This window comes from Mesoplodon bidens (genome assembly GCF_964165515.1).
Source record: "Mesoplodon bidens genome assembly, chromosome: 12".
Classification (NCBI taxonomy): Eukaryota; Metazoa; Chordata; class Mammalia; order Artiodactyla; family Ziphiidae; genus Mesoplodon; species Mesoplodon bidens.
Window position 1 is genome coordinate 42,258,866 of NC_138168.1, and position 15,914 is coordinate 42,274,779.

General features: G+C 39.1%; 1 protein-coding gene across 3 annotated transcripts in view; it reads right to left on the bottom strand.

Annotated features, from left to right (window-relative positions):
* Positions 1–9,626: 9,626 nt before the first annotated feature.
* Positions 9,627–15,914, bottom strand: part of PDSS2 (decaprenyl diphosphate synthase subunit 2) — a 270,988-nt gene continuing 264,700 nt past the window's right edge. The window contains exon 8 of one of the 3 annotated variants that reach the window (XM_081250994.1): positions 9,627–9,734. In XM_081250994.1, the coding sequence (XP_081107120.1) occupies positions 9,654–9,734 (81 nt within the window). In that variant the 3' untranslated portion in view covers positions 9,627–9,653. Of the gene's footprint in view, positions 9,735–12,492; positions 14,322–15,914 lie in introns of those variants that run through there. The other 2 variants (XR_014017210.1, XR_014017211.1) reach the window with 2 other exon arrangements.

The window sequence follows — 15,914 nt, forward strand, 5'->3', positions numbered from 1 at the left end:
CAAACTAGAGCGTTCATTCCTTATCTAAGGCAGGCAGCCTTGGTGCCATAAATGACTGAACACAGTCAAACTGCTAATTATTCAAGAGAAGCCCCAACCCGGACTTTTATGTAAAATTGCCTAGATTTGTAATGCTGAGCGACTGAAATTCACATGGCCAAACAAAGTCAGGTGTAACCCACTGGCCTTTCGTTTGTGGTCGCAACTCACCGCTACAGCTTCTTGGGGGCAGGCCTGCCTCCCAGCCAGGCTGCTAGAGAGCCCACACAGCAGCCCTACCTGTCCCCACTACTCTGTCCAGGGTCCTCCTGCTTCGGCCCAAGACATTTTGCCTCTGGCTCAAATCTTCTCCCTGCTGGGGCTTAAGCTTTTAGAAACAAAAGCTTGAGGGCGATTTCAACTTTCTGCCCCATCTCATCCCTTCGCCAAGATGATAAACCCAGATGGGAATATCTGCTAGGAGACAGGGAAGGGAAAGGAGGAAATGCCAGGAGAATAAAAATATAGTTTAGTATCTCAAAGATATTATCTTGCCACACATACTTGCTGAACATACTTGATCTGAGGCTATCTATAAAACAGTTTCAGAATTTCTCTACGCTATGGACTCTAAGAAGAAAGCACTAGGAAAATCTTTTAAAAGGAAATCCCAATTCAGCCAATTAATCAAGATTCCATTTTTCACAGTAAAATAGATATATCTAACATAGCATCTTCTTAATAATATAGTATGATGTAACATTTACTTTTATTAGTATAGGTCCCTTGTATTCTTGATTCTGCCATGGGCAATTTCTGAATTCAATAATAATGTTTTTGGGGCCTCCCTGGTGGCGCAGTGGTTGAGAGTCCGCCTGCCGATGCAGGGGATACGGGTTCGTGTCCCGGTCCGGGAGGATCCCATATGCCGCGGAGCGGCTGGGCCCGTGAGCCATGGCCGCTGAGCCTGCGCGTCCGGAGCCTGTGCTCCGCAAGGGGAGAGGCCACAACAGTGAGAGGCCCGCGTACCAAAAAAAAAAAAAAAAAAAATAATGTTTTTGAAAAAATATGTAATACCTCGAAGGTTTGAGTTAATAGTAAACACAATACTAGTTATTACTGAGCCATCATGGATTTAAAGGACAAACGTTATTACTGAGCCATAACTGGTTTAAAGGACTAAAGCAATATAACCCTTGTGCTCTGGGAAGATGAAAGATTTGGGAGCAGAAAGTTCACACTCAAATTACCTTTGTTTCATCATTTTCTTTGGTGGTGGGAGAGAGATGCTGGTCTCACTGTGATACTGATTTGAGTGGTCAGGAATGGGGCAAGAATATTAGAAATATACCAGATGAAAATCCTTCAAATAAATGAACTTATTACCCTCCTGACCTATATAATCAGCATGGAGCAAAGAGGAATAATTGCCCTGCGGCACATGAGTATGTGAATTTGAGGGAAAAGGTACCAGAGGAATCCAATAATCCACATTACCTGCTTCTTCCCTCTGAATATTTTACACTAGAAATTAGAGAAGTTTTGGGTTACTTTCCTCCAGTAAAGTTACAAACATTTTTAAAAAGGAGAGTATTAGTATCAGCAGAAATAAATGGCGTATCTATAGTGGCAGGGAGAAACTCATGTTTTGGGACAAATTTGGTGCTTATGTTATGATTCCCTAAGACTCAAAACATTTGGTATTTCCTGAATTCTCCTTCTAGAGATACTGAAGTTTAAAAATGCTGTCTATAATACAATATATTACACCCAAGTTGACATCTAATGATTTAATAACATTTAAATATTCAAAAATTAAGACACATAAAAGGTACAGCTTCTGTAGCCATGCAAATTCTTCGTGAGATGCTTGATGCAATCCTAGTTTTCAGTAAGTAAACTTTGTACTTGTGGAAACTGCATTTATTCAGCCTTGACATTAGGAAAGTAAGCAAATTATTTCAGTGCCAAAGGGATCGCTCACCTAGGCTGGAGTAAGTGAATGTGCTTTCCCAATGCCTACACTCCCAGAGAATTTTTGCAGTGACAGAATTAGGCTCACGTCAATTGTAGAGAGAGGTGGGGGAGACCATTAGTACCTAAATATAGGGCTGAGCATCCATGCAGTTGGCAGGAGGAGCTGAGACCCCTTTAGAAGATGGCGTGGCCCGCTTTAACGTGACAACAGCTTTCAAAACTAAACAAATATTTACTGAACACCTACGACTGCAAAGCTTTGAGTCCTTCGGGGAATTAAGAAACAGATAAGCAAGGTCCCTGTCCTCAAAGAGATGTCATTCTACCCCAGGAATCAATCATGAACCCTGAAAAGTGTGATATAAAGCAGAAGGCAGCACCGGAGGAGAGACCCAGAGTGGGGATGAGCGAGGACCCAGAACAAATCAGGAAGGTTCTGTGGAGAAGGGGCTGTCCTAGGAGCCCGTAGGAATGCTGAGCAGGATTCTGACCCACAAAGGCCGGGTGAAGGGCATTCTGAGTGGGGAAAACTATAGGCAAGAAACTGCAGGTCCTATTTGGAAAACTTTAAATAGCCCTTTTGAGTGAAACACAGAGAGCCTTCAAGTTAGAGGGTGGGCAGAGGAAGGTAAGATGAGAGCAAGAGGTGGTGGACAGATTAAGTCTTTCGCTGGTGTGTGCCACAAAGCTTCCAAAATCCAACACTCAGCTTGGTGTTTGACAATTTCACTGAAGACACATGTGACCTCTGGCAGCCGTAAGGCAAGAAGACCCTGATCCCAAATGCTACTTCTGCTGGTCGCTCAGACTGCCTTTCCCTGACTCCATTTTAGGGACCCAGTGGTAACTCAGAAGTGGGAGGATGCCAGGAAGGTGTGATGGGGACAGAAACTAAAGGTAATGATAACTGATCACTGCCCCCTCTATGGCCTTGCACCTCCATGCAGCTTCCAAGAAGCCCAGTGTGTGTGTTCAGGGGGTGTACCTATAAATACTGGAGCAGGGCAACATGTTTATACAAGGAAGGAAAAGCTGCTCCTCCAAATCAAGAAATTTAACAAAGAAGTAACCAAACTACGAATTTCTGAACCTGCTGGGCAACAAGAGATCATCCACAAAGGCAATCATAAATTTAAGATTTCATGGCATTCATGTAATAGGGTTAATATTCTCTGCATGGAATTTTCCACCTTTGCCTGTCTTCCCTTTTTTTACTGCTTTATTTTTTATTTTTTTGGTCATGCTGTGCAGCTTGAGGTATGTCAGTTCTCCGACTAGGGATCGAGCCCAGGCCCCAGCAGTGAAAGCACTGAGTCCTAACCACTGGACTGCCAGGGAATTCCCTTGAATTTCAATTAGTTTCAACCTAATAAAGCTTTTTATAGCCAACCAGAAACACCTGTAGTAATCAAAGGCTTTAAAATAAAAACTATAGTGCTACTATGTTGTAAGCATTCAGGGGATCCTGGATAAAGCACAGTCAAACCCCCTGATAATGTACTCATCAAAAATATAATTTTAGGGCTTCCCTGGTGGCGCAGTGGTTGAGAGTCCGCCTGCCGATGCAGGGGACACGGGTTCGTGCCCCTATCCCGGAAGATCCCACATGCCGCGCAGCGGCTGGGCCCGCGAGCCATGGCCGTGGAGCCTGTGTGTCCGGAGCCTGTGCTCCGCAGCGGGAGAGGCCACAGCAGTGAGAGGCCCGCGTACAGCAAAAAAAAAAAAAAAAAAAAAAAAAAAAAAAAAAATATAATTTTAGATATACTTCAGAATTGGCAACTGGTTCCCATTTCTTGCCTAGCCCCTATTTGAGAACAAGGCAGGGATAACGGTCAGGGGTAGGGGTTAAAGTTCTACACTAGGATGGGGAAGGGGGTCTTGGAGTGGAGGTAAAGGTCATGAAGGTGAAGGAAAGTCATGGGAACTTGTTTCAGAAAGAGAGGAGGTGAAGGGTGAGTCCCTGGTCCTCAGTATTCTCCCAGATGAATTTCTGAATCTGGCCAACTAACTGGTACATCTCTGGGATCATGGATGCTATCCTGTTGCCTCTGGACTCAAAATTATCCCCAACATATTTAAGTTGGAGCCAACCACTACCACCAGGTGGCACCAAATCACAGTTGAGTTGGGCATGAATTTAGATAGGGCAGCTAGACTCCCAGAATTCCTCACCAGCTAGCTCTATACTGGTCATTTTTTTTGTTAATCTTACAAAAAATTGTGACCTCACATTTCACATCACTGAATTCTTTGGATCTCACATATCCAATTACTAATAATTGAGGCAAGTATTCTCTTAGTAGACTAAAGACCAAAAGAGACTAAATTAGACATTGTGGTAATTGCTTTATAGACATTAGCTAGTTTAATCCCTCCAAAACCTATGAGGCATAATATGAAACTACCTATTTTTATAGGCAAAAAATTCTCAACTACTGACATTTTCATCTAGTACAGTTTAATAGTTATTACTAAACTACTCCTTGGGTGATGAGCTCTCTATATATATACTTCATAGCTTGAGCTTATTAATTATCTGATTCAAAACTTTGATATGTGTATTTTATGTCTGCTTGATTTATCAATTTCTGAAAGATGTGGCTAAAATCTTTTAACTGTAACTTCATTTATCCATTTCTCCCTGTTTTTTTTTTTTTTTTTTTAATTGTTCCTTTGTATATTTTGAGGCTGTATTGTTAGGTGCATACATGTTTTTGATGGTTATATCTTTTTGCTCTATTATTCCTTTTATCAGCATATAATGCCCTTCTTTGTCCATTATATTTTTTGCCTTATATTCTATATTATCAGATATTAATATTCTTTTCCTTTTTTCTTTTGGCTCATATTTTTTTCCATCTTTTATTTTCAATCTTTCTGTGTCTTTTTGTTTTAAGTTTCTCTTTTAGACAACTTATTATTGGATATTGCTTTTTTTTTTTTTTTTTTTTTTGTGGTACGCGGGCCTCTCACTGCTGTGGCCTCTCCTGTTGCGGAGCACAGGCTCCGGACATGCAGGCTCAGCGGCCATGGCTCACGGGCCTAGCTGCTCCACGGCATGTGGGATCTTCCCGGGCTGGGGCACGAACCCATGTCCCCTGCATCGGCAGGCGGACTCTCAACCACTGTGCCACCAGGGAAGCCCCGGATATTGCTTTTTAACTGAATCTGAGATTCTATTTTTTAATTGGTGAATTTAATTAATTTATTATAATTCATTCTAATATAGGTACTAATTTCTGCCATTTTATTCTATATTTTTCACTTATTACACATTTTGTACTTCTTTTCCCTTTTTTTAAATTGAGGTACAAATACATATAACATAGTTTCAGGTGTGCAATATAATGATTAGATATTTGTATATACTGAGAGATAACTACCACAGTAAATCTAGTTAACATCCATCACCATACATAGTTAACAAAGTTTTTTTAGGACTTACTCTCTCAGCAACTTTCAAATATGCAACACAGTATCACTAGCTGTAGGTCACTGTGCTGTACATTACCTCTCCATGACTTACATTTTATAACTGGAGGTTTGTGCCTTTTGACCACCTTTACCCATTCCCCTCTTCCCCCATCCCAACCCCTGCTGCTGACAACCACCAATCTGTTCTCTGTATCTATGAGTTCAGTTTTTTTCAGATTCCACATGTAAGTGGGATCATACAGTATTTGTCTTTCTCCCCTTTCTACTTTCCATTGGGTAGGGTTTTGTTTGTTTTTGCTGGCTTAAATGTTGAGCATTCCAGTTTGCCTGGAATCTGTCTTACTTCAAAACTCATGTTTTGGGCTTCCCTGGTGGCGCAGTGGTTGAGAGTCCGCCTGCTGATGCAGGGGACACGGGTTCGTGCCCCGGTCTGGGAGGATCCCACATGCCGCGGAGCGGCTGGGCCCGTGAGTCATGGCTGCTGAGCCTGCGCGTCCGGAGCCTGTGCTCCACAACGGGAGAGGCCACAACAGTGAGAGGCCCACATACCGCAAAAATAAATAAATAAATAAATAAATAAATAAATAAATAACTCATGTTTTTTCTTTTGTACCACACCAAAAGTTAGATGTCATTGGAACCTTAGAAATTTGTCATCTACCCACTGAATCTAAAACTGGTATTTGTGTGAAAATTATTTGGAAGTTTATAAGAAATGTTGATTCCTGGACCTCCTCTTTAGAGATTCTGCCTCAGTAGGTCTGGGTAACGTCCTGAATCTACAGCAAGCCCCTAACTTTGATGCAGGTGGTTCACAGACCACATTGTGGGAATACCGTTCTCATCCAACCCTACAGCTTTCCAAATAGCAAGCTTTACACTTCTCTTTGCCCTTTAAATATTGCTTTTTAAAGATACACCCCTGGGTGGGCTCTACAATCTCCTTTCTAGACCTTTTCTCACTTTATATTGTCCTATATGTTAAAAGAATTCTCTAGACCTACTTTATATATAATTTATATTCTTCTAATTAGTTTCCAATCCAATGTTCCTTTACTATTACTCTATTTTACTTGCTTCCTTCATCATTATAAACACATATTTCCTGGGAGTACCCTGGCGGTCTAGTGGTTAGGACTCAGTGCTTTCACTGCTGTGGGCCCGGGTTCGATCCCTGGTCAGAGAACTAAGATCCTGCAAGCCGCATGGCGGGGCCAAAAAAATGAAATAAAATTTAAAAAAATTAAAAAATAAAATAAAAACATATTTCCTTTGACAGCGTTTACTGAATGTCAACCTCTGTAATGGGTGCAGAGATAGGGGCTTTTGAGCACTCAGCAGCCACTGTGCTAGTAAGCATGACTGTCTCCACTTCTGAAAGGCAAAACAAAGCTTGGGGAATTTGCCTAATGTCACATTCAATGGGGAAACTAGCATTTGAACCCAGATCTGTCTGTTCTATTTGTTATATCCCACTCTGCCTTCAAAGAGACTCTGATCCTCAGAAGCCCACAGTATAGTGGTGAAAGACACAAACAATCTCCCTCTCTGGTCCTCTTTGTATCCAAGATAGTGCTTTGCACATAGTCACACTTAATAAATGTCAGTGAAAAGAAAAACATGAATTTATCCTGGTTTCTTACTTCTTTCTCAGTTTATGGTTTCCAAGTCAGGGGAATCACAATCTGGTAAAACAGAGAAGTAAGGAGGACCGTTTGGAAAAACACAAACAAATTTGGAGACAAAACAGAAAGAGCACTCTATGTCACACAGTGAGTTTCTTCCTGTGAACAGCTACTGTAACAGATCATCAAAGTCCCATTATGTGAAAATGCCCATTATAATAAGCTCGGGCTACTTTCATTTTGAACTCTTCCATTTATTTTTCTAATTAATTCAGTAAAAGTCTTTAGGTGATACAACAATGTAACATTACTACTATTTCCTCCTCCGGGACTCAGTTTTATAATGCTGATGTTGAACATAATAGAGCAAGCAACTATAGGTAATTGTAGAAATTATTGTTGGGAATTTGCATATGAAATACACACCTTTTACTGCCTCTAGCTGGCATTGTTAACTCGGTTATAAATAGTACAGCTGACATACTGCAAACAGAAAGTGCTTTTTGATCGGCAAAAATGGAAGATTGCTATGAATGGAGGAAGTGTTAGCACACACAACGTTTAAGTTGGAAAGCTTTCCTTAGCACCAGTCAAGGGGGAAAGTGATTAATTCACTAATCATGGCCTTGCTTAAGAATCCAATCATGTAGAAAGACTTACGGTAAAGCTTTCTAAAAACAGATATTTATGCTACTATTCAGGTAAACAAGTAATACATCCAGTCTATAAACATATTTGAAGAGTGTTGATGGGCACTTTTAAGAAAATTAAGCGGTTCCCTTCGGATTAATCTCTTGCTGTGTATATGTGGTGAGGCAAAGGAAGTAACAGGACTGCGATATAACATTGGAGAGTGCAGTTTATATTTATACCACTCTTGAAGATAAAGCTTACACTGGGGTCACTTTGCTGAAATCATCTAATAGAATTTGAAAATTTAAAAACTATTTGAAAAACTTTAACCACTGAGAAAAAACAAAAATATGCCATTCATTGTGACTGAATGACCATAAAAATTATAATTCATAGGGCAGTATTTTTGCGGTGTTTTATACTGCTTGAGGGCAAAAATTCAATCACTGTTACTATGCAGGCTGTTTCAATCATTATGAGGCATAGGTACAGACTAGTGATGACTTTTGTAAATGATAAAACATTTGTAGAAATTGTTATATTTTTATGGGCTGTAATACTTCAGTTTTCAAAAGTTTGGGGTTATTTTGGGGTTTTTTTGTTATGGGTATAAAGCAACTATGACACAGAATTTTAATGCTGAACTACTCATCCAGATGACCGGAGAGGTGAGGGGGTTAGGGACAAAATTTTCTTCCTACGCATTTGTTTTTAGGCATTTGTATTTGCCTGAGTGCTTTGGTACCATGGTGACAGCTTAGCAACAGCTAGATGCAAATTAAGGTAATCTGCCATGCCAGCCTCTGATCATAAAAAGTTGGTAGGTAGGACACTGGGAAGAAAAATACAGATGTTTAGACATTTAATGGTTTAATCAAAAAGAGACTTGTTCTTTCTACTACCTGCCCTTGTCCGTCTCTTCATCTTCTCTCTCTCTCTATCTCTTTATAAAGAGATGAGGATCTAAAAAAAAAAAAAAAAAAAAAAAAAAAAAACCCAAACAAACCCCTGTATTTAAATTGATGAGATAAAATTAAACCTTTTTAAATAGGAAATAAAACAATACACTTTATTCTTTCTTAAATAGGATCTAATGATCACAACGTGTGCATGGAAAGTGTTTTTTGTTTTTTTGCTTTTTGTTTCTGGCTGCTCTGCGTGGCACGCGGGACGTTAGTTCCCGGACCAGGGATCAAACCCATGCCCCCTGCAGTGGAAGTGTGGAGTCCTAAGCACTGGACTGCCAGGGAAGTCCCTGGAAAGTGTTTTGCAAAGACATTTCCAAAGGTTTTTTTCATACTAATGGACATTTGATTTCTGTTGATGGCTATTAAAGGTACAAAGTTACATACCTTTGGACCAGCGGACTTGGATGACATGATGGATACTGTCATTTTTAAAGACAACATATGATGTCTTTCATTATCTTTATTATAATTTATATGTAAAACTGAGAAAGTAAAATAATCTGAAAGGAAGAACATAACCTTTGGAAAGCTAGGAGGAAATAAAATCAGGGCTGATTTTCAGGGCTATTAATTTTATTTCAAATACCCTGGTAATGGTAAAATACAGGTTAAAGCAAATAGTTGTTAGCTAGTTGAACAGACATGGCAAATGGACTTCAACTTGCATGCTGGCTCTGACACAATAATAGTGGCTGCCTGGAGAGCTGTGTTGAGGAGGATTCTGAGGTTCTATAGGAAAAGGGCTGTGAACGATGAGTGAACGCCTGTCACAGCTGAGAGGGAGACTAGAGGGTAAAAGACTTGTTTAGTGCAATGTGGGGGGTGGAAGGGAAGGAGGGTTAGCCCAAAGCACCTAAATACAGACTGTAAATTTATTTTAAGTCTCACATTTTATATTATAATGAATGCAAATCTTATATTTAATTCCAAAATATATATATCTGGTATGCTATACAAGTTTAAAGGCTCATTTGTAGTTAAATTACCTAACGTTAACTTTGTGGGAAAAAAATAAGTTCTTAGACAATGTGTATGTTCATTCTGTGGCTTCCACAGTACCTGGCAGGCTTCTGAGTATCCCTGGGAGTCTCTGTACCCCATTTAGTGACACCCACACCTGGAAGATTGATAGAAATAAAACAGTTTAAATTTGTGCATGATCATGTAAGACTCAGAGAAGTAAATTAACCTGCTTGTCAATAGCAGAGCTGGGATTTGAAGACTCTAAAGCCCAATTTCTTGTTTGTTTGTTTGTTTTTTGGCCGCACCATGCAGCATGTAGGATCTTAGTTCCCGGACCAGGGACTGAACCCGTGCCCCCTGCAATGGAAGCTTGGAGTCTTAATCCCTGGACCACCATGGAAGTCCCTAAAGCCCAATTTCTTAACAAAGAGTCTGCCTATATTATTCCAAAGACAAGTACCAGGATTCCCTGGCATTCAGGGTTTGGTATTAAATTACTGATTTGAAAAAGAACTTTTGGGGCTACAGAAGACCATACGGTAACTAGTAAGTTGGCAATTTCAGTACTGCTGTTAAAGAAAAGCATGGTTTCCATTTGGGGTTATGGAAAAGTTATAGAAATAGTGGTGATGGCTGCACAACAGTGTGAATATAATTAATGTCACTAAATTGTATGCTTAAAATTACTAAAATAGCACATATTATGCTATACATATATATATTACCACAATAAAAAAAAGAAAATCGTGATTCATGGATTATAAGATTAATATCGTTAAGATGGCAATTATCCAAAATTAGATCAATATATTCAATGCAGTCCCTATCAAAATCCCAGCAGGCTCTTTTGTAGAAATTGACAAGCTGATCCTAAAATTTTTATAGAAATGCAAAGGACCCAGAGTGGCCAAAACAATTCTGTAAAAGAAGAAATACAAGTGTAAATGGGGAAATCTGAATAAGATTGATGGACTGTATCAATGTCAACATTCTGGTTGTGATCTTGTCCTATAGTTTTACAAGATGATACCACTGGGGAAAATTGTAAAGGGTACCTAGAATCTCTCTGTATTATTTCTTACAACTACTTGTGAATCTATAATTACCTCAAAATTAAAAGTTTAATAAAAAAATAAGCTGGAGGACTTCTACTTCCCAATTATAAAATTTAATATAAAGCTATAGTAATCGGGCTTCCCTGGCGGCGCAGTGGTTAAGAATACGCTTGCCAACGCAGGGGACATGGGTTCGAGCCCTGGTCTGGGAAGATCCCACATGCTGCAGAGCAACTACGCCTGTGTGCCACAGCTACTGAGCCTGCGCTCTAGAGGCTGCGAGCCACAACTACTGAAGCCCGTGCGCCTAGAGCCCGTGCTCCGCAACAAGAGAAGCCATCGCAATGAGAAGCCCATGCACGCAACGAAGCGTAGCCCCCGCTCGCCGCAACTAGAAAAAGCCTGCGCACAGAACGAAGACCCAACGCAGCCAATAAATAAACAAACAAGTAAATAAAAATAAAGCTATAGTAATCAAGGAAGTGTGGTTCTGGCATAAGGACAGACATAGAGATCAATGAAACAATTGACAGAAACAGACTCTTGTATTTAGGGTCAACTGATTTTCTACAAAGTTGCTAAGGCAACTCAAAGGAGGAAAGAATAGTCTTTTCAACAAATGGTTCTAGAACAACTGGATATCCACATACAAAAAAAAATTAATTTAGTCCAGTGGTTTTCAATGGGGGCGATTTTGGCTTCCCAAAGGCAGGGAACTTTTGGCAATGTCTAGAGACAATTCTGGTTGTCACAGCTGGGGTTGGCATGCTACTGGCATTTAATGGGTATACACCAGAGATGCTGCTAAACATCCAGCAATGCACAGGGCAACCCCACAACAAAGAATGACCCAGTCCAATATGTCAGTAGTGCTGAGGATGAGACACCTGATTTAAACCTTTACCTCACACTATATACAAAAATTAACTAAAAATGGATCATAGACCTAAATGTAAGAGCTAAAACTATACAACTTTGAGAAAAGAACACTGGAGAAAATCTTTGTGACTTTGGGTTAGGCAAAGATTACTTAGATATGACACTGAAAGCATGATCTATAGAAGAAGAAATTGATAAATTTGACTTCATCAAAATTAAAGACTTTTGCGCTTCAAAAGGAACTATTATGAAAATGAATTTAAGCTATAGATTGGGAGCAAATATTTGCACACCATATATCAGATAAAGGACTTATATTCAGAATATATAAAGAATGCTTATAACCCAATAAGACAAACAACCCAATTAAGAAATAGGCAAAAGATTTGAACAGACATTTCACCAAAGAAGATATATAAATGACTAACATGCTCATGAGACGATGCTTAACATCATTAGTCATTAGGAAAATGTAAATACAAATCACAATGAGATACAGTCTCATTCCTACTAGAATAGCTATAATAAAAAATGGAATACTGGGGACTTCCCTGGTGGTCCAGTGGTAAAGAATCCACCTTGCAATGCATGGGATGCACAGGTCTGATCCCTGGTCAGGGAACTAAGATCCCACATGCCGCAGGGCCACTAAGCCTGAGCGCCACAACTACTGAGCCCATGCGCCGCAAGGAAAGATCCTGTGTGTTGCAACTAAGACCTGACACAACCAAAAAAAAAAAAAAATTGCAATAATAAAAGAAAAATAAATAAATAAAATAAATAAATATTTTTTTAAAAAAGGGAATACCAAGAGTTGGCAAGGATGTGAAGAACTTGGAACCCACATGTGTTGGAAAGGTAAAATGATACAGTTACTTTGGAAAACAGTCTGGCAATTTCTAACAGGTTAAACATAAATTTATTATAAATTTTACTCCTGAGGATCTACTCAGGAGAAAAGAAAACTTATGTCCACATAACGACTTGTACATGAGTATTCACAACAGCATTATTAATAATAGGTCAACAGTAGAAACAACCCAAATGCCAATCAACTGGTAAAGGGATAAATGAATATAATATATCTGTTCGATAGAATATTATTTAGCAATATAAAGGAATGAAATAATGATTAATTCCACAACATACATAAACCTCAAAAACATTATGCTAAGTGACAGAAACCAGATGCAAAAGACTAAGTATTGTAAAACTCCATTTATATAAAATGTCCAGAGAAGGCAAATCTATAGCAACAGAGAGTAGATTAGTGGCTGCCTAGGACTGAGGGTGGGAGCAGGGGTTGACTGCAAATGTGCACAAGGAATCTTTAAAACTGAATTGTAGTGATGCTTGCACAACTTTGTAAATGTACTAAAAAGCATTGAATTGTATACTTAAACTAGATGAATTTTATGATATGTAAGCTACACTTCAATAAAGCTGCTTTTGAAAATGCAATTAAAGCAATTCTAAATCTTCAAAAAAAGAAGAAGAAAAGGAAAGAGAAGTACAGAACTGCATTAACAGGCAGCAATTAGGAAGCTCACAATTAACTGATCGTATTCCACATACACAACTAAGTTTAAGTAACTGTGCAACTCATGATATAAGGGAGGAGGACAGGCAGGGAGACGTCACTGAAATGTGACAAGTGAGAAGTAATGCGAATAGTAAAGTTATGATGATTAATTTAAGGAAGGAAAGGTTGCAAGTGTAGCTTAATTCTTTGAGGATGATGCTGTTTTCTCCTTCATTTGAAGGCTTACAAAAGAAGAAAGATCCAAACAAAAGAAGACAATAACAAAACACAATAAACTCATACTGTTATAGCATGAAAGATTTGAGTCAGATAAAGGTTATTTTGTTTCCCTTCAAACAAACCCTAGGAGTTTCCTTCTCCCAAGTCCTTGAAGAAGGAAAGAGGGCTCCTCAACTCTTAGAAAATGGTTTCTCCTTGTTTTTGGCCAAGAGCAGAACCTAACACAACTGCCTGAGGGCCTTTCCCGTCCTAGGAGATTGTGAACCTCAGTGGGAAGAAAGAAGTCATCCTACTGAAGTGTGGCTGGCTGAGAACTTGCAGTGAAGCAAGAGGAAAATACATAGAGATGTGAATCCATTTTGAGCATCGTCTCGAAGGAATGGGAACCACCAACTGAAAAGATTAATCATTCAGGCTAAAGAATTTTAAGGGAATTTATTCCACAGTTTTAACCTGCTGCTGTGGAGAACCTGCAGGGGCACTATTTTTCCAAGACAAAGACTTTCTTAGTAGCAGGTTGGGGTGTTGACTTATGAGCATTTACCATATACCCATTCATCCCAGAGAAACCAATCAGGAATAGAAATTCAATAGAATTTAAGAATTTAAATTTTACAATTTAAAATTTAGAATTTAAGCTATTTATCAATAGTGGTTATGAAGACTGCAGCACCATGAAAAAATGTTTATGATGTACTATGTAAAAACAACAGGACCCAAAGTTGAATTTATACTATAATTACAACCATGCAAAAAAGATAGGCATAGCAGAAAAGGCTGGATTAAATACAAATGAAATGGTGATACTGATTATGTGAGCATGGTGAGACTGAGTAATTTTTTTCTACTTTCCAAAATTTCTTTAAAAGTGTTTATTTACTTAAATGCATCAAAAAGTGAAATCTTCCCAACAACAGTCAAGGCAGTGGGGAGCCTACTCATCTGCTCAGGATGCACAGTGATGGGTATACTATCAGTCTTAGAAGTGAGCAGATCACATTGAAAGAAAGCTGATAGAGCTTCTCCATGAAGATGGAATCAGCATCTATAAAAAGAAAGAAAAGGAATGAAAGCCTGAGAAACTTTCTCTTTCTACAGAAGAGTAAGAAATACATATCTAGGAAGAATATTCCTCCCCCGGTAGAGGCCTAAAACCTAGCACTTCAGCGCCCCAAGGGCAGGTGGGAAAGCTAAAGGGAGGGGTGGACACCACTGTCAGTTCTGGACCCACTGGGTTCTCCCCAGGTGACCTTCTTTTTCAAAAGTATGTTATCTCCTTAATGTAAAGGCAGGATCCCTTCTGAAAAATAATACAGTTAATTTGAGAAGGGATTAGGAGTGATGGTGGTAGGAAATGGAGAAAGAGGTAAATGACAGTCTTGTTAGATTGCTTTGTGTTTTAAAAAGAAAGTGCAAATAGCTTTATTATTACTAAAAGGTGATTAACAATAATGGAAACTATTAATAATAATGGAGTGACAATTGTGTCCTCACAAATAGATTAAAAAATCAACCCAATCCATCTCTGCCCTTTTGAGTCTTAGCAAAGGTGTGGCATGCCTTCTCCAGATTGAGAGGCAGTCATTAGATTCTAAAGATAAATCCTGGAACTTCTATTGGTCAGAAAGGTGAGATCTTAACAACAGGATTTCACAGTGGGAAGACAAATGAAGGGGCAGGAAAGAATCTTCCTGAATCTAAGAACTCTAGGAAGGAACGTGAAAAGGGTTTTCTGAAAGCAAGGTTCTCCTTATCTGTGATGGACCTGCTGTTTAGTTAGTCTCTTTTTTTTTTTGGCTGCGCCATGTGGCTTACAGGATCCTAGTTCCCTGACCAGGGATTGAACCCAGGCCATGGCAGTGAAAGCACTGAGTCCTAACCACTGGACTGCCAGGGGATTCCTAGTTAAGTCTTAAAAAAGAGAGAAAGAAAAAGAAGTATCCTTTAGCTGCAATTTTGTTGATTAAACACAATTCCCCCAAAGCCACTTGCCCAAAGAGATCTATGTTACAGCAACTTGTCAGATTTTGAAAGATAATCACGGATTATTCAGATTACTTTCTGGTCACCTGAGTTCATTGTGTTGTAGGTACTGGGCCTTAAAAAACGTGTACATCTTTGGAGCATTTTGCACTAATGTATATGTCTTTTACCCTAAGTTTGTAAGTTTCACCTGCATCCTGGGCCATAGCAATAACATTGGCATGGGTAAGAGAAAGTCTCAAACATTAGAGAATGAGACCTGGACCAGGCACACAATGTCACTGATCACTTACTTTTAGGTGTGACTAGGTTACCACATTATATAAGAAAACATGAAGAGGATTTAGTGTTGTCATCAAGTAAAACTCACAACAAAGTTTAATGATAGTCATAATCCTTATCTTCTTTCAAAGTAACTAATAGTGAATGGCAGATAACTCACTATCTAATCAATATTTAATTGATACTGCTTTTTAGAAACAGTTTTTCTAAGTTGGGGAATTTAAAAGAAGATGACTTAGTGGCACAGGAAACGGCTTTGTAGTTCCTCGGGAAATAGAATTTAAAAATTTAGAAAAGAATGTCTCTAGAGGTGGGACTAAGAGAGAGATGTGTGAGACACAAAAGGAAGGGTAGTCAGAGAAGAGGGGAAGTG